The 23,922-nt window shown below is 41.5% G+C and overlaps 1 protein-coding gene across 12 annotated transcripts in view; it reads left to right on the top strand.

The window, feature by feature from the left end:
• The window catches only part of nav3 (neuron navigator 3), a 361,175-nt gene that overhangs the window by 215,008 nt on the left and 122,245 nt on the right, over window positions 1–23,922 (top strand). For 10 of the 12 annotated variants that reach the window (XM_067489701.1, XM_067489702.1, XM_067489700.1 and 7 more), the window contains 2 exons: window positions 20,198–20,315; window positions 22,762–22,814. In XM_067489701.1, the coding sequence (XP_067345802.1) occupies window positions 20,198–20,315; window positions 22,762–22,814 (171 nt within the window). Of the gene's footprint in view, window positions 1–14,593; window positions 14,742–14,889; window positions 16,224–20,197; window positions 20,316–22,761; window positions 22,815–23,922 lie in introns of those variants that run through there. The other 2 variants (XM_067489704.1, XM_067489705.1) reach the window with 2 other exon arrangements.

The raw sequence follows: 23,922 nt of genomic DNA, 5'->3' as shown, positions 1-23,922 counted from the left end.
AACACTTACTATCACCATCTCTCCTCTGGCTCTGGCCAGGAAGATGAGGGTGCTGATTAGCGATGTATTGTTTGTGCCCCTTACCTCTTCTTTCTGTCTGTCTTCTCAAACCTCCACCTTTCCACTACATTCCTTTTTCCTTGTATGCTGAACTTGTTTTAGTTGTAGCACACTTTGAATGTTGCTATTAATATTCTTCATTGATGGTGGCTATTAGTATGTGCATTCATGGCAAGTATGTTTTGAAGTTTGGGCAAGTCCCAGTCAAGTTTGAAGTCCGTGAAAAAAAAAAAAAGTCCAAGTCAAAACGTAAGCGGTTCTTGAGTGGAATAACAGGACAGAGACGCACTCTGCTAAACAACTGATTTTGTCCACACACTTTTCAAGGTCTCCTGTTAACTGTGATGGATTTTGTTTTTCCCACAAGGCTTTATATTTATTAAGGTTTTATGCTGAATATTCGTGCTGAACAACTTCTCGACAGTGGATTTAGTGGGTATAAGCTGCCAATCCACATTTTGCACTCTTTTAAATGTATTCTAAATGTGACAAAGTGAATAAAAAGAAGCCTCTAAAAGCAGTGAAAATGCAGGTTACCTTTACATTCACACAAACACACACAGACACACACAGAGACACACACAGACATTTTTATAATTTGGCCTCCCTGCAAGGCAAACAATTGATCTTCAACAACGCCAAACTCTGGGGTCTGCAGAGTGTGTGTTGGCGTGTGCCTCAGCGGACTGTGGGAGTGTGACGCTAGATTGCTTAGTCTGTGTCTGCCGAGAGCTCAGCACCTCTCGGGCTTTTTTCCAGCTAAATAAGGGAAAACAAATCAATCAGTGTTTAGCGCAGGGACTGTGTCCAACAGTGCTGACTCTGATTCACTGACCTGGCAGGTGTGTGTTTATAGTTTCTCTCTTCATTACACTGCTTCGAAACTTTTATCACAATGCTATTTTTTTTTTTTTAACCTTTGGAAGTAACATAGAAGTTTTAAGCTTTTAAGAGGGTGGAGTAACTTTTTAACCCTAGAGGAACATGGGGTCCTTTTGACTCGATGTTAAAATCATCAAAGCTGCTTCTTGTCAGGTCATTTCTACAGGTCGTACTGAGGCATTTCTTTCCAACGTGGCTTAGTCAATGAAATGTGGGCAGACTTTGATGGTGTAGAAAGCTGGAGTCCAGTCGATCACTTTAATCACTGTTGACTGATACACAGATTAAATTTTCTTTTAAAAATGCACGTTTCAATTCAGGCCCACGTCAAACACTCTCACATTATACTTTGATCCATAATTTGCTTTAGAAAACTGGAGACTCTCTTCCCTGACTTCTAACTGGCCATAAGAGGGATATTTATTATTGTACCGAGAGCAATAGCTTTTAATGCTGAAGTCCACCTACTGAGTGCATCTTCAAATGACATCAAATGTTTCCATGCCTCTGTTGTGCTGAACTGATGCCACCTCCAGATTTCCATTCAGGTTAATGTGGAGGTTTTAGTGAAAGAATCAGATGCAGTGCTAGTGAGAGAGTCTTTGGAAGATAAATTGAGTTTTCTCGATGGCTATCACTGCAGTTCAGTGTCCTCAGCTACTCCACAGTACAGCCTTTCATCAGTATTTTTGGACTCTGTCTCACCCAGTCTCCGCTCTGTAATAGCCAGCCTTTTTATTGGGCCTGTCCCATTGACTCTGGGTCTAGACAGAGGGCAAATAGACTGGAAAAACGTTCTGTCTCACCTTAGACACATCTTTCTCCATCACTCTCACTCCTCAGAGAAAAGAAAAGTTTTCCTTGCCCAACTTTCCCTGTCCCTTCTTCCTTCTTGTTTAATTCTTTTCCAACTTTCAGGAACCTCCTCGCCACCCACCCTAATCCGGGAGGGGTCAGTTACAGAGCTGTCTGTCAACCTCATAGGCATTAATGTTATGTTGTCTCTACCTTTGACCGGCCTGTGGACTGGCCATTAGAGTGGGTCATATATAATGTTGTCAGCCACAGGGCTCTTGTAACCTGATCAAACTGTCTCTTGCCCCTGGCTCCCGTCTGCACAGCCCCCTGCCCCCCTATTATCAATTTTGGAAGATCTGGTAATGAGTGGAGCTAATAGGTACCCAGCTTAAACAGAGCAGCAGCAGAGGGGAGGGTTGCTGTTAGCACTTTTAAAAGAAGCTTTTAAAAGTGCTGTGATGAAGGCCCCCGAGATTTTCAAGCATGATATGAAGTTCCTCCGGCCCCTCCTTCAAAACAGCATCTCAAATTCCCCTTCTGACAAGAAATGGCTGAGGGGGGGAAAAAAAAACTTTCTGTCCCTTGACTGATCTTGACAAGTCTTTCTTCAGCTGCCGTTTTCTTCCATGGTACAAAGCTCAGCCCTGCTCACCGAGCTCCTTTTCAGTGCACTTGAAGTTGCATGTGAGCAGATTGGCAGGGTCTTGCCTCGACCTTGCAGTGACTGGTTAACCCCAGTGTCCTGAAGCAAAAGCTGTGGGTTTTGTTTTTTTTTTTCTTTTCTTTTCTGTTTTTTTGCCCCATGTCAAAGCAGAACAATACAACTCAGGTGCATACGGAACAAAATCACGGGGAATTGGAAAGTACAGGCCATTTGTCAACTTGACTTGGGTCAAAAATAGCATTTTTTTCCCCCCTTTGGCTGAATTCCTGCAGGTGCACTCATAAAAACATACTTCCTTTTGTTTTCTTCCATTTCACCTTCTCTGCAGCCTGTTCGAGACCAGCTGCTTGTCCCCTCTCCTGCACATACAAGGATTTCTTAATATAGAAAAAAAGAGACTTAATGATAATAATTTGTCTGCTTTGTGTTAGTCATGCATTTTAAGCATGTTCGCTGGCTGTTCTTAGGTTGGCTCTCCCTTTATTTTCCCCTCTTGAACACACACACAAGCCCGAGCATACACTCCTCCTTTTGTCTGGCCTTTGTTTTTGTAGCTGTTTAGTGTAAGTGAACGAGTGGAAAGCTTAATGTGTGTGTCTGTGTGTGGGGCACACACAGAAGGGAAGCCCTCTTATTGCTTCATGTCACTAACCATCAGTGGGAAGAAAGAGTCAGGGGCACCAGTAAGGAAATCCACAACAGTGTTGGTGGAAGTTTGTGCGCTTTTCTGGCAGCGTCATTCTCTGTATGTCTGTCAAGAGAGGGTTATTTGCAACTTGGCAGAGACAAGTGGTCAGCTCACTGGATTTAGAAACGGAAAAGAAGGAAGTCCTGACAGAACGCAGAGTGAATGACCTCTAACCTCTGTTGTAGCAGCTGTGCATCACAGCCGGATCAAATAGCTGAGAGGAAAAAAAGGAAAAAGGAATAAAAACAAAAGAGATAACTGGTGTTATATAATGGGGCTATGATCCTGTGTTTTAACCTAAACCAAGTAAAAAAATAAATTAATCACTAATAACATTACATGGCTTGATATTAACACTATCCCGGGGCAAGTAAACTCTATGTTGGGGCAAGTGGAATATAAATGCAAATCCAAGCATTAATTCATTTGTGTCGCCCCCGAACAACATTAGCACTGACCCCCACATTTTCTATTTTTCTATTTTACTTGGTTAAATCCTAATATATTGTAGAGCTGCATTCATTAAGTTTGATCTTAAAGTGTTAGAGATGTAATATTAATGCAACTTACATTTTTTTTTGAAGTGTCCTTCAAAAACTTCCAAATCCATTCAAATTCATAAGCTGCTATATTTAATGATTATTCAGGCCCCTATAGCAATTTGTTTTTTGTTTGGTGACTCATCAGGCAGCAGCTCCTCCCAGCTTTAGTCAGAGCAGGAGGTGTTCACCCCCTCCGCCGCATCCAGACTGCAAATGAAATGAATTTCTCATAGCTGCCGCTGGTACCATACCAGTAAGAGAATCCACATCAACATTTTATAAGCTTATCAGCTTGTTTGGGTTGACAAAAGCAATGAGAATAAATGTTGTCTCTCGGCCATTTTCATTTTCTAAAAGTAGCTGTCAGAGAAAAAAGGTTGGAGGCCCCTGATTTAAAGCATTGGCTGCACCCTGCCAGTCAGATTTACACGATGTGAATGTGGCAAAGTACGTGTGTTATGAGCACAGTTTAGATAATATCCAAGAAGCACCTTCACATTTAGCGCTGATTGATGCTGTTTCTTTGTAAATTCTAACTAAAATGCGTGTGGACAAAAACCCTCTCGTCTCTGAAAGACCAAACTGTGCTGCAGTTAAAGAATCTGCCTGGAACAGACTCTTTTATTTTAAATAACAGCAGTGTAGCCGTGGGAAGGTAAAATCAATGAGTAGGAAACAAGTTTTTGTTTCTGAAAAAAAAAAAAACCCAGCACAAATTAACAAAAAAAATACAAATACAACATAGAACTTTTATTACCAAAGTTTACTCACGAGTGTGATTTTGTGGTAATGACTGGTGGGACCTAGTGGGTCCTGGTCGGTTGGCAGAGAAGATCATGTGTGCCGTGTAAAGATTACCTCTGTAGAATTTATAGTCCGTGTTCTCCTGCTTTTTTTTGTGTGTGTGTGTGTTTTGTTCTTTTACGCACACATTTGTTTTATTAAAAAGCCAAAGTTCTTGGCTGCTGCCATATAAGTTTGGAGTGTGTGTCTATCTCCAAAATGTCCAGTCGTTCCCAACCAGTCATTACTGTATTGCCCATTACATCAGTCATCAGCTGTGTGCTGCTGCTAGACTGTCAGAGACATAAAACCAAACAGATGACCCTTTCTATCCGCTGAGCCAGTTTTAACATTTAAAATTAAACACTACTTATTATTAATACCTCTCAATTTAATGTTTTGTGTAGTAATAAAATATAAATATTATCATGTCCATGTTTTTAAACATTTCTTTACTAATAATAGTAAGTTTGGCAAAATAAGCACGTAAAACATCTCGGGCACTTGTACAAAGGGCAAGTGGTTGAAAAAGCTTTGGCTCTAGATCACCCATCAAAAACTGAAGACAACACATATAAATGTGTATTTAATCAACAGACAGTGAGGACAGACATGACAGAAGGGCAAGAAAACAACAGTAAGTTAATGGAACAAGCGACTCACACTGTATTAGCAAGTGAATCAATCCAGCAGGAGCAAGTGAAACCACATAATCCGGACTCTGTGACTCAGAAGCAGTCACCTGTGATTCAGGGCCGAGTCAGAGACCCCTGGGCCCCAGATATTTAGCACATCCACACACCATTTACAGTAAATGTCAGAACTGATGGCTACCAGCAGCCAAGCTAACCACATCATCATTTAACACTTTTTACACTGTGTCAGTATAGTTCTTTGATGGCTGCAGCTTGCATTAGCTGGACTGTTATTGGAACATGCTGTCTGGTAGAGAGGTGAATGGCTGTGATTGGCTTCTGGGACGCTTTTTTTTTTTTTGCTTTTTAAGTAATGGAGAGTTATCGTAAAAGAGTGTGGTCATTTTTTCTGTTGCTTCATTGATTTGGAAAAATCCAGTGTGTGTAGTTTGGGGAGAAAAAAAATGCTCTTAGTCCATCGAATGAAATCACTTTTATTTATTTTTTTTAGACCTGATGAAAATGTTTCCTATCAAAGAAAATGAGGCAACTCAGTTGAGTTCAATTAACAACAAAATGATCTCAAGGCCCTTTACCTAATAAGTCAAGACCATACAGATTTATAGAGAAAACCCAACCACTCCCCCCTTGCCCAAGCCCTAGGCGACAGAGGAGAGGAAAAACTCCCATTGGGCCGGTTTATAACTCAAGTTTTTTTGTGAGATGGGAGAAAGTGGGGAGAGGAGGGAGAACAGAGAGTGAGAATAAGAGAGCCTATTCCTAAAAGTAAAGACGATGTCTGCCCTTCAAATCTAAATTGAGAGCCGGTTCCATAGGAGAGGAGCTTGCCTCTCATCCTTGCAAATTGAAGGAATAAAACGTAGACCTGCACTATTAGAGCAAAGTGGTCTATTGGAATAATATGTTACTGTGTGGGGGCAGTGGAGTGTTGGAGTGGTTATCGCTGCAGCTGCCAAAATTTGGAGTTAACAATTAACCTGACATGCATGTCTTTGGATTATGGGGGGGAAACCAGACTTCCTGGAAAGCAAGGAACCGCAAGCATGGGGAGAACGTGCAAACTCCGCACAGAATTTTGAAAGTCCAGGGGATTCGAACTGGGGACCTTCGTGTTCAATCTGAAAACTATCTTATAGATAAGATGGAACCCAACAAGTGCAGTTGTAGTAATGTTGTTGTCAACCATGTGAAATGCAGCGCTAAGATCTAACAGGATAACAATAAAGAGAAGTCCACCGTCTGAAGAGAAGAGTATTTGTGACGTCCACCAGTGCTGTTTCTGTGCTATGATGTGCTCTAAACCCAACCTGGAAATCTTACAGCATGTGATTCTCGTCCATGTGGTCACATGTGGTCACACACCGACCATAGTGTCGCAGGTTAGCGTCCCGCCTGCTGTCACATATGATGGCATTAGATTTATGAATGGTTTTATTCAGGAACATGTAGGGTATGTAGGGTTTTGACTGAGCTGGTGGATCCACATTAAACAGCGTCTTTACTGGAATAAGGCAATTATTAATCAAGAGCAGTTTTTTCTGGTCTGCAGTTCCCTCTACTGGAGCCAATACAGAAGTGGCAACCTAATCCTGGCTGGTAAACTGGACGTCCTGGAGGTTGAGCATGAGAAAGTTTATTAACAGATGGATAACAGTTTAAGTTGTGCAATGGGTTCATGTTAGAGTCTGGCAACAGGCTTAGCCACTACTCTGCTACAGTATATACTCTGCTGGTTTGTTGTTGCATTTTGGCTTCGTCTTTAAGGTGAATTGTGTCGAATGTCTCTTTACAGGCATTGGAACCCCTACAGAAATGCTATTGGTATCTATTAATTACAGCTGGTGGGGTTTTGAGCACGTAACTGAGCTGCGTTCACGTGCTGACATTGAGAGAAAATGCAGTGACAAAAAGACAGTGGACAGTACGGGAGAGACAGGAGTGCGATGAGCCAGGCTTCGTTTCTGTGATGTCACGAGCTTAAATTAATTACACTGTCAGTTGTAATAGGAAGAATCATTCATTTAGCTCACCTTGCAGAAGGGAACATATGGAAGAAATAAATGGGATGACAAATAAGTAAAAAATTGTACTTGTAATTTTTTTGTGTTGGAGGCTTTTTTTTTTTTTTTTTTTTAGCTATTTACCCGCTTTTAATAGCTGTGGGCTTGAGTTGAGTGAGGTGCTTAAAAATTGCTTAAAAACTGTTGTATTGTGAGCAGGTTTTTACTGAAATCTAATCTGACTAAATTACAAAAATCATTAAGCATGTAAAATAGTAATTGTTGCTTGAAAGGAATACCGCCTGTTTGGCAGCATTCCTGTTCACAGTGCAATCCATCATCGGGAGAAAAATATAGGATGAAGGCCACTTCCTAAACTTACAGCACCTAAATCAACTCAACCACTATAGTTAAAGCTTCAAATGCTGCTGGATTCTACATTTCCCATGATACAACTCAGTACAGGCTTATTTTTCAACCCTCTTTGAATGTTGGTCTGCACTCGTATAGCGCTTTTCTACCTATCGGTAGCAAACACACACTCACACAGCGATGGGGAACCACTATAATCTCATCGGGAGCAATTAAGTTGGGGTTCAGTGTCTTGCTCAAGGACACTTCGACATGTGAGCCGGGGATCGAACTGTTGGATTGTAGCCTTGTATCCTGGTCCAGATTCCTAAAAGTGAGATTTAAAGATTAATTTCATGCGTTCTGAATATCACTATTTAATAATCTGTTCCTTTTATATGTGGACTAGTGGAATCTGGTTTATAAGTTATATCTCTAGAGAACACAGGGAAACATGCCTCAGTACTTTGTAACGAGCCAAAGCCACGCTGCCGCTGCTTGATGCGGCCGGCTATTCTCAAACAGTGATTCACAGATGATCCTCGAATGACTCATTAAGTATATTCGCAATGATGCCCTGACTGATTTTAAACAGCCACACGCTCCACAAAAGGCCAGTTCTGTAGATTCTGCTGCTGGATGCAGAGGCTGGGGGACTAGTGCAGTTGAGCCCTCTGCTGGTGACACTTTAGAAGACAATGAAGGAATACTGAGGGAAGTCTTGAATCTGGTTTTATCATGTTATCATTTTAAATTCGGCACAATGGAAATATCACCTCATTCTTAGTATTAATATCTTTACAACTGTTACACACACTTTGCACTTTACAACAACACAATTATCAGTCAGCATTGTCCTTGACAGGGCAAAATGTATCATCTCGGTCATGACCAAAACTTTATAACTGGTGGAGCCTAAGGTAGATATGTGGGGCATATTATGCAAACCTTTTATTATGACCTAAAATAAATCCAGCTGGATCTCTGCAGCAGATTTATATTATTATTTTTGTAGATTTGATCATTGCTTTTGTCACTAAATAAAAGATTGTACTTGCTTTGTAGCTGACATTTTTAATGAGACTATGGATTCGGAGCAACTCTTTTAATTTATTTTACGTACCATAGTTTAAAATACCCTTCGCTTTTATAATGACGGCCATAACTGTGCAAATAACAAGAATATAGAAGTTGTATCTGTGAAAATAAATAGGAAAACTGCCTTTACACTTCGAAGATAAAAAGATTAGGAATAAAGTAGACAGAATTATTAATTGTTGCCTGTCTTTACTAAACAGCTGATATTCAAGTCAAACCAACATCTTAAACAGCTGCACACGATATTTTTGATGCTAAAGATTTGGATCATATTCATAGTGTACAAAAGAACTGGTTTGATAATTGACTGGGCATAGTGTCACTGTCCTGTCTTTGTCCTCTGAGAGGCTTGTTAATAAAAACTGGAGTGGGCTCCTGGCAGTCTGGCCAGCACCCAATCAAAAAGCCATTAATCTAGCGATCTACATTAATTTGTTTCTCAACAAGCAGATGGCAGTGGCGATTGAAACCAAACAGACATGTGCTGTGTACAGCATATAAATTGGCTTTGTACACAACAAAAGCCAGATACAACTAATGGGGCGAACACCTGATCAAGCTTTCAGCAGTTGGTGAGAGGCTGATAGTACTGTGGTTTCAGAACAACATGCCTAACATATGCTTCACCCTGTAAATGACACTGTTTCTGTACAAACCTGTTTGACCTTCTGACCTCCCATCTGTAAAGCCCTGATAACAATCCACTTGTGGCATTTCTTGTTTCCCTGTCTTGTGCATTTCATAAAAAGGCCTAAATGGCTGCAAGTACATCAGTTTTACCACCAGCATTGTCCAGAGGGAGAGAGAGAGAGAGAGAGAGACACAGCTTGTTCTAACAAAAGCAACAGTTGCTGTGAGTGAAAGTGTTTCCAAGTCAGGGCCAATCTGAGTCTAGCCGGGGCTCTCAACCAACCACAACTGAAACTCGGCAGCTGACTCATCTTGATATAATGAACAATAAGCCAGTCGGATGCTATGAGGAAGTGTGACTAATCCTGGGACGCCATCGATGACTCACACCAACACAGATCATGTCCTCATGATTTTGTTTTTGTTGGAATCAGTTTGGAGAATAATTTGCACCCTCTGGGGGAACCTCTTGATGAGATCGTGGAAGTGCGGTTGTTATCATGATAAGGATGTTTGTGTGCATCTGTAGCCATAAAATCTTGGCAGAGCTCCTTGCTGCAGCAGGGGTAGTTAATGACACGGTAGCCTGTTTGCCTGATTTATTTGTGTGTTTTGGAGTGGGTGGAGCTTCCAAAGGGCTGAAGGAATGATTACAGAGCCTGGCAGCATCCCGGAATAGACCCATGTCAGCTGGAAGCCTCGGGATGCTTGTTAAGGCTGCTCTCTACCGCCTCCAAGCAGGAAAAGTTTGCCCGGCACTCAACACAGGCCCTCAATTAGGGCTTTTGCCACTAGAGTGAGGTGACACAGTGTGTTGTAGAGTGATATGGAAGAAGCCCAACGTGTGAGCTTGCAGCTTAACAGATAATTAACACAGGGCTTTCTAAGGCTCCTCTCATAGGCTGAATGTCACCCAGATATCTATTTATAATAGCGTGTCATATGTCTGTTTTTTAGCTATTATCTAAAATGGCCCAAGCCTTTTTCAGTATTGTTGTTTTTTTTTTTTGGATGGAAATGTTTGTGCTGCCCTGAAAGGATCTGATGAGGAGGTGGGAGGCCATGGAGAGCTCAAAATGTTGCGTGTGCAGCTGCCAGTGTGTACTTGTGTACTGTGCTTATGTTTGTACTTTACCAGCATGATGGTGGCAGTGTCTGGATCACAGGTCACAGAGACAGTGAGCCAGACGCTGCCTCACATGCTGTGGTTACCATGGTAAGGTGAGATACTGCTGCAAACCGTGTGCGCAAAAGTCTCATAAACCTTGACATGAGGTGCGTGTGTGTGTGTGTGCTTGTGTGCGAGAGAGAGAGAGAGACTACTCCAGCATCTGCTGCAGCCTACATGTCTATACTTTAAAGGGAGAAATGATGGCTTGAACACACCGTGTTGGTTTAGTTTATTTATGGGATTTCTAGTATTTTTATCTCAGTAATAAAACATACTGTAGTCTGGAGGACATTAAATAACAGTGATAAAATAAAATGATTTAGAACATTCACATTATATGACTGAATTTAAGTTTATACATATCATAAAATAGCTGTGTCTTTATTTAGAGAGCATACTGTAAGAAGATGGTACGTTCTCAATTTTAAATGCCGAACCATGAACTTTATTTTGTAAATATGAATTTGTGAATTTTTTTTTTTTTAAATAGTATATTTAAAAATCATATTTTATGCTAGAATCAGGCTACCAAAAAGACTGCTGCCATATTAGGAAAGCTTAGAATTCATCAGTGATTTCAGGACCTCTAACAGTGTTATGGGGACAAAGCTAAGACAATAACCCTTCACAAAATCTCCACGTGGATAATATTCTTAAACAGGAAGCTAGTTTAAGAATATAATTAAAGAATGTATCTTGCCTCTATAGCATCAAGAACAGCGTGGAGTCTTTTCCGATAGCTGGACGAGGTCTTTTCTTTTCTCGTGTGGTAAAGTTGTCCTTTCATCTTGGCAAAAAGTCTCCCTGGGCCATAAATTATTGGATCGTCTTGCATGTACTGCATGTTTCCAAAGTGGTTCACTATTATTGTGGTCAGGAGACTGTGATGGACACTCCACAACCTTGGTTTTGTGCTGCTGCAGCCCCTGAAGGCTCAACTTGGAATATAATTTATTGTGTTGGGAAGTTGAGGTCCATCTATCCATCCATTATCTCAACCACTTATCCTGTTTAAGGTCGCAGGGGGGCTGGAGCCTTCCAGGTGTCATTTGTCGGCAAGAGGGGTACCCCATGGACAGATCTATTTCATTCTACCACAAGACTGGAAAGTCAAAGTACACAGCGAAATTCCCGTCAGTATTTTTCGATAACGTGCTAGAATCATCTTTCCATTGTTCCTTCGTAGGCCTATTCAGTTCCTCTCCAACAATAAGTTAATGGTTTGGTTTCATAAAGTGAACTTAGAGAACACGGTTTTTGGCATGAAACCAGGATTATTTTGTACTATATCACTTGAAATATAGCCCAGTCTCACAAAACTACACTCTACACCTCTCGCCTTTCTATTTTATAGTTGTTGGAACTAAATGACCTGTTGAGGGAAGAGACGGTATAAATCTGCTCCACTGTCTCCTGGCTTTGGGGGTCAAGGTTTCTGGCAGGGAGAGGAAGTGCGTTTGTATTTGAGGATGTGTGTTTGGGGGTTGTATAAAATTACTGCAACTTCCTCACAGCATCTGCTGGAGTTCCAGCATATAGGGGAGTTTAAAAAGTTGGTTTGTTGGTAGAGTAAAGACGTCTGCAGCAATTCAGTGTAATTCACGTTCACAGTCACAAATATTCAGATATTCACAGTCATAAACATTGTACTTAGTGTTTTATGGTAAGTGAATAGGTTTATATGCCTTTCATGTGCCAGGCTCGCTCTTTGAGACAGAATGATACAAGATATTTTTAAATTGTTTCCAGGCAAAAACCAATGGAAAGTCACTGTAAGCTGTCTTAAAATGTAGCTGCTTTGACGATAATTGGCACTTGTTACCACTGACAGTTTATCAAATCAGTTGATAAACTCATCCGTGTGCCTTTTATTCCTGGCTTGATGATGATGTCTGTGCTCATGTGTCTTTAAGCTCTTTTGGAGCTGTAATTACTTTTCTCTTTTTTTTCTTTTTTTTTCTCACCACCCTCTGTTCCTGCCTTCTCTCTTTGGCCTTTAGCTCCCACTGTGCTCTAAGACATCAGCGATGAGTGACACGTGTGTAAGAGCATCCAACATGGATTGTGTGGCCAAACTTCTGCCAGTCGTGCAATTATGTCATTTTCTGCTCAGGATTTCCCCTGAAACAACAAAATGGCATAAGAGGACGATGACTGTATGTTTTAGTTTTTGGCGGTTTTTCTTCTGTTATCTGCTGACTGGAGTGAAGTCATTTGGTGGCTGGTAGTGGTTCAGATCTTTCTAGAAGAGCTTGGATAATGCATAAAGTCCACTTTCATCTTGCACTGCAGCTACATGTATGTCCATCTTCCTGCACACAGCTGCTCAATGACTTCATCAGTGGTATAAATGTATGCACCTGGGTAAATATGTAGCAGGATCCTCACAGCAACATGCTTGCAAGGCTAATTAGTGTTCTTTGTAAAAAAATGAAATAAAATAACATTTTAAAAAAAGCCACACACATGATGCACACTTAATAAGCTCTTGGGAAATGTGGAGTAAGAATTTGGCTGAGTATTCAAATGAGTTTGTTCCTGGAAAGAATTTTTAGAGTGAATTGACATGTTTTAATAAGCCCCAATTTGAGTCTGACGCGCATAATCAAGTACAATCGTTATTTCTTTTGCTCAGTAGTTTTCTGTGCAGTTGCTTTTGATTAAAGCAGTTTTAGGATTCGTGTAAGTAGATCTGGACAGACCTAGTATTCTCCTCTCATCTGACACACACTCAGAGTTAGCTGCGACTGACCGCAAAAACACTTGGTCATCATCACATTCATATTCGGCGGATTTCTGCCTCCTGAAAAGTGTAACAGAGATCACTGTCGCATAAATAAAGTTATTATTTCTGATCCCATCACCACCAAACCTGGAGTCTGCAATTTGTATATTGCTGACGTAAATTCCCCACTTGGGTTTGTGAGGCTGGAGTAAAGCCATGCTGGAAATCTGCCTGCTGCTATTACCTCTGGATTGGGTGTGTTTAAAGGAGGCCTCTCTAGCCCACTCACGGGACAAGATAATGACGGTTTCGCGGGGAGCAGATTTACATCAGACTCATCATAGGCCACAGCAGAAAGGTTTACACAGTGGAAATTACTTCCAGGTGATTTGATAATGTGGTTGGACACTGCAATAGACATCTATCTGGAAAGGATTTTGTCAGAAAGCGTGTGGCTATATTTCACTTGGACATATTCTTCTAAAGAAACACCCAAAAGGGCAGATGCTCACTGTAGGACATCTCCACTACTAGGACATTCATCTCTTATACTGACTCTAGGAAAAGGGATTCATGCATTTGCTTCCTCCAGAATATGCTGTTAGGTGCACAGCTGTCCATTTGTGCTAACTTTACGTTTAGAAAGGTCTAACAAAAATTCAAAACTCTGCAGCTTGGTTGAGTCAAAACAATTATGATATTACTATCATTTGTTTTCCCTAGCTTCTGTTGCCAAGGTTACACACAGACTGTCACTGATAGCTTCATGTGGATGTTTGACTTATGTTCAGGGTTTGACATTAGGAAGCTGAATAAGGGGCAACGATTCTCCGTTTTCACGTCAAATGGGTTTATGGGGTGATTTTGTGACACAAGTGTAATGTGGAATTATGAAAAATGAGGTGCACATGCACAAGTGAGGAAGTAACCCAGTCACTGTTTGGTCTGAAGGCACTTTTTAACTTTTTGTGGATCTCTTTTATTTTTCTAACACAATCTAAAAACTGACATGACAGCGACACCATTGCCTGATCCTGGCACTTTCCTTCCCTCCATCACTCCTGCGTTGTCATGAGACAGAGAATTGTGGAGGGAGCTCCATCGCATCACGGCCCCATCGATTCCACTGGCTCATCGCTCGTTTACTTAATGCGGCTTTATGTTGTGTTTAATTACATTTAGGGCCCATGCGGGAGCAGCACAGATGCCAAGCTGAGGTTTGCAAGCCAGTGTAGCCACAGAGGAGATGTCTCTCCCAGCTAGTCCGTATCAAACAGCATAACACAGCTAAATGTCCTCCAAGTGATAGTATGTATACTCAAACCCCTTGAATGCAGTTAAGCTCTTAATTTATTAGAAGCTTTGGAATGATGCCCTGATTAAAGAGCCTGTACATTAACAGTAATTCAGTGGAAGCACATTCATAAATATAAGGGAGTGAGTTGGACTTCCTCTCTGCCCCATCTCCTCTCACAACTGCATATCATCCTTCGCCGTTTACCCAGCTCCCCCAGGAGGCTGTGCGGTGCCACTGCAGGCTCTCCAATAGTACCTGCGTAGCTGTAGTCACTGCATTGTGATCAGGACTGTTGAAGGCAGTTTATCTGCTCCAGGGTAAGAGCTGGCTCTTTCTTAGCACCGTGTGGGATTCCTGAGATCTGCAGAAGAAGGACAGAGAGGAAGAGGAGAGAAAGTGAGCAGAAAGATGCTTTATGAGGCATCAACAAGGATAACATCACCAGAGAGCCTGGACTTGAGTGCTGATTGATGCTGGCTGCCAAAAGAAAGAAAGAGAAAGGAGGGTTGGCGAGGGGAGGGGGTTCAGTTTGTGTTTCTTGTGTATGAATAGTTGGCAAATTAGTGGATTGTATATGCATGTACAGTGTGTGTGTGTGTGTGTGTGTGTTGTGTTATCCAGCTTGTGTGTCTGTATGATGTCAGTGGTCTCATTCAGCACCACTGAAGGTGGCGTTACTGCTGATGTTTTGCCTCTGTCGTAGCATCGGGCTTCTGCTTCCCAAAGGGATTGGGATTCAGAGAGGAGAGGCTAACGAGCGCAGGAGGCTGACACACTCAAGTCTGAGCGCCACTGAGGAGCCATGAAGTGAGCTGATCAGTGAGTTGCAGAGACAGGATTCTTGAAAAGTGTTTCTTTGATTTTTTTTATTTTTTTTTATGCTTCGTCAGAAAAGTCAGAGGGAAGAGAGGAGGAAAGAGAATGACGACGGGGGTTGCAGGTTGCAGGCCAGGTTGGGACTCAGGACATGACAGTTAGAACTTCAACTCTCAGCATGTTTTATTTGTACTTTTTCCTTCCGTGTTTCATAAAGATCTGCTGACAGAGGAGTTCTGAGGGCGTAGATTGACTAACATGTCAGTGATGTTTACTGTAGGTGGAAGAGCCCTAAAAAGCTGCTGCAGTGTCTATTTGTTAGTTGTTTTTACAGAATCGATTACATTACTGCCACTTTTCACTGCTATGTTTAAGTAGCCTGTCCTCTGTCCCAATCATAGAAATGTGAATAAAACATGCAACCTCATTATATATACAGTGAAGTTACCAAAGAAGGGATTTGGCTTCAAACTTGGAGGCGACCTTGTGGATGTGCTGATGAAGCTGAAATACTTTACTTAAAAACAAATCCAGAAAGTGACTCAGCATCCTTCCTGAGGAGTCACAAAGCCAGGCTTCTTCAAAATGAATACATTCCTGCAACTGTGCCTTTCAGAACACAACACGGTCTGAAGAACTTTAAAAAAAAAATAAAAAAGTTTACCTGCTGCTACACGATGAAGAAGCTTGAGTCGACTTTTATTTAGCATTCACAGTCTGGTTTGATGGTTTGTAGATTCCTATATGGTGGATTTTTCCAATCCAACGGAACAATTGTTTGCAGACAGGAAAGTGTGTTTGCACACAGCACGCATCTGAAAGTGAGCTTGAGTATATTTTCTTGCAATCCTGTGTGAAGCTGGATTTGTCCTGCAGAGATAAATGTTTAATGCGTAAAATAAACTTCACAAATTGAATACCTTTTGCCCCCCACGGTGGATAGATGACATAAAAACCCAAGATCAGGCAATGGCAGCTGGCTAATTCATCCGCAAACTCACTGAAACTGAATTCATCTACAGGACGTCGCTACTCCTCACTTCTGTCTCTGCACATTTTGAGGTACTGAAGTGAAATCGTGGTTGAAACACACATTTCAATCCACCTGCTTTATGTACTTTGGCATTTTGCGCATAAAACAACTGAATGGTAAATTAAAACTGGTTGCGCTTACAGTATGTAGCGCTTCTCAACCTATTGGTACTCAGCGAGCTTTACACTGCTTCTTATTCACCCGTTGACACTCACAGTCACACACTGATGGGGGAGCTGCACTCACCGGGAGCCACTAAGGTGGGGTTCAGTGTCTTGCTCAAGGACAGGTCTACATCTGACCAGAGGAGCCAGGGACATTCTGGAAAATTCTGGACATGCAAAATCACACCCTCTTCATCTTCAGTGGTTTATCGGGCAGCCAACAGGAAAAAGACCAGTCCCAGCTGTTTGTCTGCACGAATAAACTACAGCAGGATTTGCATAATGGAAACGTACATTGTTTTGTATTTTTCTGAGGCGGATGTTGATTTTCTGAAAAAGGTCAAAATGTGAGCTCAAATTGGAAACTTGATTATTGCTGAGCACCTCTGCCTCTGCTCCCCTTCATGGGTAGGAAGGCAGGAGAGGAGAGGGTGGTGTGTGGCAGGGGAAAGTGGAGCAGCTTGTGTTCAGTTCATGGTGGACTTTGCTGCCTCCTGATGTGACTGTAGTTGTCAGCAGCAGCAGCACAAACACACTATATTTCTCTCTTTCACACACTCCTCCATCTTCCTGCTCCCCTGTTTGTTTACTTGCCCCCTGATGGGATGTGGTTTACGATTGCTGCATGTGTGTCTGGGTAAATGCATATGCTTCTTTTCGCAAATAGACTTTAGTGGGTGTGTGTGTGTTTGCTTGTGTGTATTTCAACGTGTGTTTTCCCTTTGACGGCGACTCGTTTTTTTTTTTTTTTTTTGAGGGGGGGATTTACGCTTTACGATGTCTCATCACTGAGAAAGTTGCTGAAAGAAACCACACCAGATACAAACTTCTGAAAGGCGGCATCTATAGAAGAGCAGACGTTTCACTTCCCAAAAAAGAAATAAAAAAATTAACAAAAAAAAGAGCTGGAGAGAAATGCTTTTAATTGAAAGCGAGTGTTTGAGGCAAATGGGGGGGAGGGGGGGGAGGGATTTTTTCACCATGAGAAATTACATTTTATGAGGGAATTCCTTGGGAGAAGATGCTGAGAAGCCTGTCTTCTCTTCATTTGCAGGAAATCCAAAGAATCCAATCACCAAAAGCATCTATACAATGTTAATTTGAACTGTACATGTCAATTTGGTATGTCTGTATATAAGTGGGAGATCCCCAAACCATTTTTTGATTATTTTAATCTTGGGATTACTTCATCTTTCTCAAGTGCTGCGTCACTCTTATCACAGTCTGCAAGGAAACATAGAAACGTTTGATGACTACCGAACACGGATGTGTGAAGTTATGAAAACTGTTTGCTGTTTTGAACCAGTGTATCTGAGATGGGGGACGGTCTTTTTCTGCCCTTCAAAAATACCCTGATCCTCCAACCATTTGTACACAAAACAGCCTGATTCTTTCACTGTATGTGTGCCGTCTCGGGGGCTGAGCAGTTGGAGGCCAAACGTGACTCACGTCTTTCGTTTTTGGAGCTCACTGAAAAACCGCAGCAGCAGCTGCCGAGATCAGCCTGTTGCCTGACGGACAAAGCATCGCTTATCAGTTGTCTTAAGGTCTCTAAAGAAGGACAAAGCGGCTGTTAAAAGATTTAGATGAGCGTACAAAAGATTATGCGTCTCTTCCTGATTGAAAAACAAAGTTGGGAAAGTGAATCCACCGGTCAAAGCAAATATCTTCATCAGAAATTGATTGACACTGTCAGGTCATCATTTTGGCTCTGTACAAAGTGTAGACAGACAGCATTTATTTATTATTAATTTGATTGAAAATATTAGATGAACTATGTACAGTAGGAGTTACAGCCATTTTATTCATAGACCCCAAATTTGGATACAATTAACATAATTATGAATTATGTCTAGAGACCCCCTTACTTTACTGTTTTAGTAGTATTAGACTTCTCCAAAGTGCCCTGGTTTAAGGACTTCATGCCACTTTCATTTCTAGACACTTCTCATAAAGTACTTGGACTACATCAAGCAGTCCCTTGAAAGATTGCGCATTGTCTGTCATGTGGGTGCTGTTCAGTGTTTGCACGATCAGTGCAGACGCTCACATTAACATCGATCTAATGTCATAATGTTTGCCGGCATCGTTACGGATACCAGAGAGAACGTCTGTAAATAGTGTCAATCTCTGCAAGGCCCCAAGTGCTTGTTGAAATATTTGTGTTTGAGTAGCAGAGATGTGCAGAGAGCCTGTGTTTGGACAGTGCTCACTGGCAGGACATTTACCACTTCACTGTAGAAGACTGAGAGGCAGAGCTGTGTGCTGCTGGGACAGGCGTCAACGCCGAGGATCTCAGCGCTGGTCAAAGGTTTATGATGTCTGTAAGGCTAAAGTAGTCTTCAGGGACACTGTCCAAAACATTCCTTTCTTTATGTACTGTCAGTGTACAGTATAAAATGGATTGTGTTCTGTCTTAACGTCTCAACACCAAACCATCTGCCTTTCTGTTTGCTTTCTATGGAAATCAGTGTTTCTTTAAAAAAAAAGACTTACAACAGGAAATGGTTTCTTTTGTGGAGTTTAGCTGAACATACCCATAGAGCAATGTGGGCATCAAAGTCATCCATGTTTGTATATCTACCTCCCAAAAGAACATGTAATGAATGGAAGGCTTTTCAGCTGCTACTATTCAGTATTTCTGTCAGATGAGTAAATGTGATATGAGACAGCAAAAGCTTCAGAACAAAAAGTTCTGTCAGCAAAGGAAAAAGACATTTTAAGGCAAAGGGCTTAAATTTTGGTTCACATATCTGTTCTTGTGGCCACTAGTGCAAGAAAATAGTGTTGTTGTTGTTGTTGTTGTTTAGCACCTTTCACTTTGTGCTTTTAATGCACAGAAGTGATTTTATTCACAGTATTTCTGATTTCTATGACATTGATTTTTGTCATACTCTTGTTTCATCCCACGCTCTAAAGATTTAACAGCTAGGCTAATAGGTGACTCCAAATTGTCCATAGGCGTAAATGCGAGCGTGAATGGTTTGTCTGTGTGAGTTTGAGACCCTGGCGACTTGTTACGGCTGTACCCCACCTCTCCCTCCGTCACAGCTACAGTAGCGTTGGCTCCAGCAACCCTGTGGTTCCTAATATGATAAGCAAGATAATAGATGCATGGATTATTTGCATCATTCACTGACTTCTGAATTGTGCATCAAGTCATTTTATTATTTTCAACTTCCAGTGGCCAACATTGTCGACAGTGAACATGTGTGATTAGTGTGTCTGCTGTAGTCTAATTAGTGCATCAGTAGGTTGTCGATAGGTCTATAGATATTCTATATGTTACTCCATGTGCAGCCAACTTGGAGCAAGCATCCATGGCTGTGGTTATTGTGTAGCTATATCATGTAGCAGGCCTCCTCTACTATGTTGACCCTCTGTTTAGCCTAGCATGACGTCCTTTTCTAATACTTTTTCTCTCCACATGACATGTCATTAGTAGGAAAAGTTGAAGTGCTGTCATTTGCTTTGGTTTGATCTGCTGCAGTACCCACACATTTGTTTTCCAGGCCGAGCAGAGTGAAGGCAGAATTCCCTGGCACCATAGTTCAAAGGTTTCAATTTTTTTTTTTTCATGGCTTTCTTCTACACAGTATGATGTGACTGTAGTCAGACAAATTTGTGTACAAAGTCGCATCCATGCGCTTGAGTATTTTGTCCACCCTGAACAATTTGTTGTCCGATTTCCAGGCTGCTTGTCTCTGCTCTGTGCTAACATCGTAGCACTGATGTAGTCAGTGCGACTCTTAACACATGGGTGATGTTGGTGTCTGCTGAAACACACACACACACACACACACACACACACTAACAGGGTATTTGTTCTGTTGTTGCAGATTTACACAGACTGGGCCAATCACTACCTGGCCAAGTCTGGCTGTCCGCGCCTCATCAAGGACCTGAGCCAGGACATCACTGATGGAGTCCTGCTGGCACAGATCATCCAGATCATAGGTAGGAATCCACACAATTCATGTACTGTGCACGCAACTCATATGCATAAAACCCCTGTCAGCACAAACACTTTGACTTCTGTACTCAAAAGAAAACACACACACACACATTGTCTTGCTTCAGGTAGAACTTTAAATTATTTAAAGAGGAATATCAATGATGTGCAGATAAATAAAGCCATGTGTTATCAGCAGTAATGAAACACTGCGTGTCTATAATTCATTCTGTCTGGTACAGTAGATGAAGCGACCACCCACTCACAGACTTACACACACACACACACACATGCATGCTGCTATTTGCTCTTTATTGTGGGGAGTTGAAGACAAGCTGTGCCTCAGTCTGATATTTGGGCCAAATCGCAGCAGCTTTCCCTTGTTTTGGGTGCTGGGTGAGCTGCAGACATCTATGACACCCAGGGGTGCAGAGGGATGTGTCTCCTACTGAAGCCAAGAGCCTTTTTCTCCCCCGCTCTCTCTCTCTCTTTCTTTCCTTCTCTCCTGTAGTATGTGTCTCTCCATCTCTTTCATGCTGTCTCACTGCCTAACGACCTTTTTCTAGGTCTCTCTCTTGTCTTACTCTTTCTCATTTCTTCTTTCCGTGTGCTTTTTTCAGCACTGTAAGGATTACAGTTAAAATGCGTTAATCACATTATAGGTTTTAATCTCATTAGCACTCGGTTATTTTTATATTTTGGGATGGGAGAGTTTTTTTGCCGTGTCACCAGGAGTCAATGGCACAGAGGATTCTCGAAGATTTGAAAACAACCAACTCTTGCCAAAACACAGTGAAAGCCCCCCTGCAGTGATTTCAAATTCACATGACATCCATACTACATATGTCCTCTGAACTACTGTAACGGTCCACCATCCTAACACCAGACCGACTTTGCCCTAACCAGAAAACCAACAGCATGCGCACACTAATCTCTTTAACTACATCTGGGGCACATGATCACACGCTTCTTGTCATATGTTTCTGTGTACATGTGTGGTCGTAAATTTTGAAATACTTTTTTTGTCGTGTGTGGACTCCACACAGATGCAGAAAGAGCTGTGATGGGCATTTGTTCAAACACCTGCAAAAATCTGTAGTTGTGTTAATGTAACTGTGTATTTCAGTGCATTTAGCAAAGAAATTATTGCAGAGGACCTGTAAAGCTCTGACAAAGCAAGTCTTTTGTTTGTGGTCACTTCCATGGCCAAGCCCTCAAGCCCCCTTATACATTACCTCAGCCAATCTGACTGGAACCGTGCCTTTCAGTGGGGTTTTACCCAGCCCCTAGTTCTGATTCAGTAGGTAGCCCATTACCCTGCATGAAAGCACTTCCAAGTTGAAAGCAAACTGCTCCCACTTGAAAATCCTCTGATAGTAGATGTGTATATTTCATAATTTTCCGATGTTTTTGTACCTACTTCTACTCCTTTGTACCTACTCCTTTTAGGTGCTTTACTAAACATCTTACAGTGCACAGTGTGAATTGTTGTACCCTACATATTGTATGTAAGGTGGAAGGTCCATGTGCAGGGATAGAGCCCATCACATCTTAAGAAACTAAAGGCAAACTGGACCCACCTGGCTTCAAATTAGACGGCCACAGAAAAGGGTCCGAATTAGACTTAATGAATTGTAAAGTACTTGTAAAAACGGAGGAAGGGTCTTTTATTCAGGGATCACCTGGATTGGTCTGACTCTACTTTGAAAACCACACTTTTGGAGTGATCACCATAAAGCTCTACACCACGGGATGACTGCTTGTTAAACTACAGTGCAATTGTTGAGCTTGACAGCAGTGAGCCTTTGATTACAGTTTTCAGCTAACTTGCCCAAAATTGGTTGTTATGCAAGTTTGTCTTTTTTTTTTTTTTTACCGTTGCCTTTTCACACATCTCTCTCACACATTCTTTTTCCAACGTCTACTGTATTTGCTCTCACTCTTTCTCTCTCTCTTTCTTTGAGTCTACATCACCGTTTTGAACTTTTGTCTTTCTGGAACGTCCTTTCGTCTCTGTCTCTCATTTTCCTCCCTTTCATATGTGCTGTCTTTCATACTGATGCTGACTGTCGCCCAAACTTTCTGATTTGTTGTAGCCTCTGTCTTTCAGTCTCTGTCTCTCTCTCTCTCTCTCCCTCTCTCTCTGTTTGAATTGAAACTTTACCCTCCCTGCTCACCCCAACAGACAATGAGGCCAAGCTAGCCTGTCAGTAATTCTCTGGCGGCAGCTGACGAATTAGGCAGCTTTGCTTCCCAGACCTCTCCTGCGTCGCACTGCACCTCAGTACACACATGCATGTACACCCACACTCACACTATCCTACGCTATGCTTAGCAGTGCTCTCCCGCTGGATTTGTGTACTTAAATTTAAAAGTAACTGGACATGATGATGTTGAAGTTCAGTGTGGGACGGAAATAAAAGTCCCCCTTCTTCATTTCCCCTCATGCAGCGAATGAGAAAGTGGAGGACATCAATGGCAGCCCCAGGAGCCAGTCGCAAATGGTAAGTCGTGCTTTTATTTTCAGCGTTGTCCATCCTTTAAGGTCCTGTTTGATCCTGTTGATTTGTACAGAGTTATTTTTATGAGCAAAGTTTTGTCTGCAGCACTAAAATTTAACTGCTCTGCCTTCACCGTGTAATGAAGTCTCACATTCGTAGTTTTATATCTTTTGACTCATGAGCTCACAGAACGGCAGTAAATCTAAATTCCTGGATCACAGGTATTACAGGTGGTACAGAGATCAAACTGTTCAGAGTTCAGGTGATGCTCTCAGCACAGCATCCCTTCAACAGGACCAACAACACAACAATGCTGTAATTAAACACGTATTTAAGAGTCACTTGGTAAAGGCTGGGGAAAAACCTTGGAAAATTCAATTTTATTTATAATTATAGATGTTGTAAGGTTTTATATAAAGTAATTAAGGGATGAGGAAAAAACTACAGTAGAATTTTTTTTACAGTGATGGAAAATACCATATGTATAATTCGGCTGCTTTTATTCTGTTTCGTGTACTTCACTATATTTCAAAAGGAAATATTGTACTTTTGTTTGTTATGATTTTTTTTTTTTTGGAAATCAAGGGGAATGCTATGTTCAGCCATTCCTCTCCTTACTCTGCTATGCTCTGCTATACTCCACTTTAAGCATTAGTCGTGGCATTAAACTCACCAGTCGAGCAGGAATAATCGTTTTTGGTTAGTTACCCTCACAAGAGAATATCGCTGCACAGTTGCCAAACTGTTCAATGAGTCGTTGGCACAGAAGCCTTCCAAAGCACCTCTACACATTATTTATTTTCATTTTTAACTTCTTTTCATCCATGTTGGACTCCCAGAGAAAAAAGTGTTCATAGAGAATTTAAAGTTCTCAAGCAGCTAAATGATTAAAATATGAAATACAAGTCCTACTTTTACTTTTGATATTTTGTTGGGAGTACTTCAGAGCAGCAGCAATCCTGATTAGAGCAGCCATTCACAAACCATAACCAGCTTTACTACTCAGAAAGTTGGTGATGACTGTTGTAACCACAGAACCACTTGACCAAAAGAAATGCAGCAGAGCCTTCAAAAGTTCAAACCTTAACTTATTTGATTTACTATGCCATTT

This window comes from Channa argus, chromosome 21 (assembly GCF_033026475.1).
Source record: "Channa argus isolate prfri chromosome 21, Channa argus male v1.0, whole genome shotgun sequence".
NCBI classification, from domain to species: Eukaryota; Metazoa; Chordata; class Actinopteri; order Anabantiformes; family Channidae; genus Channa; species Channa argus.
The sequence above is the reverse complement of the archived record's forward strand: the minus strand, read 5'-3'. Positions and strand labels throughout refer to the sequence as shown.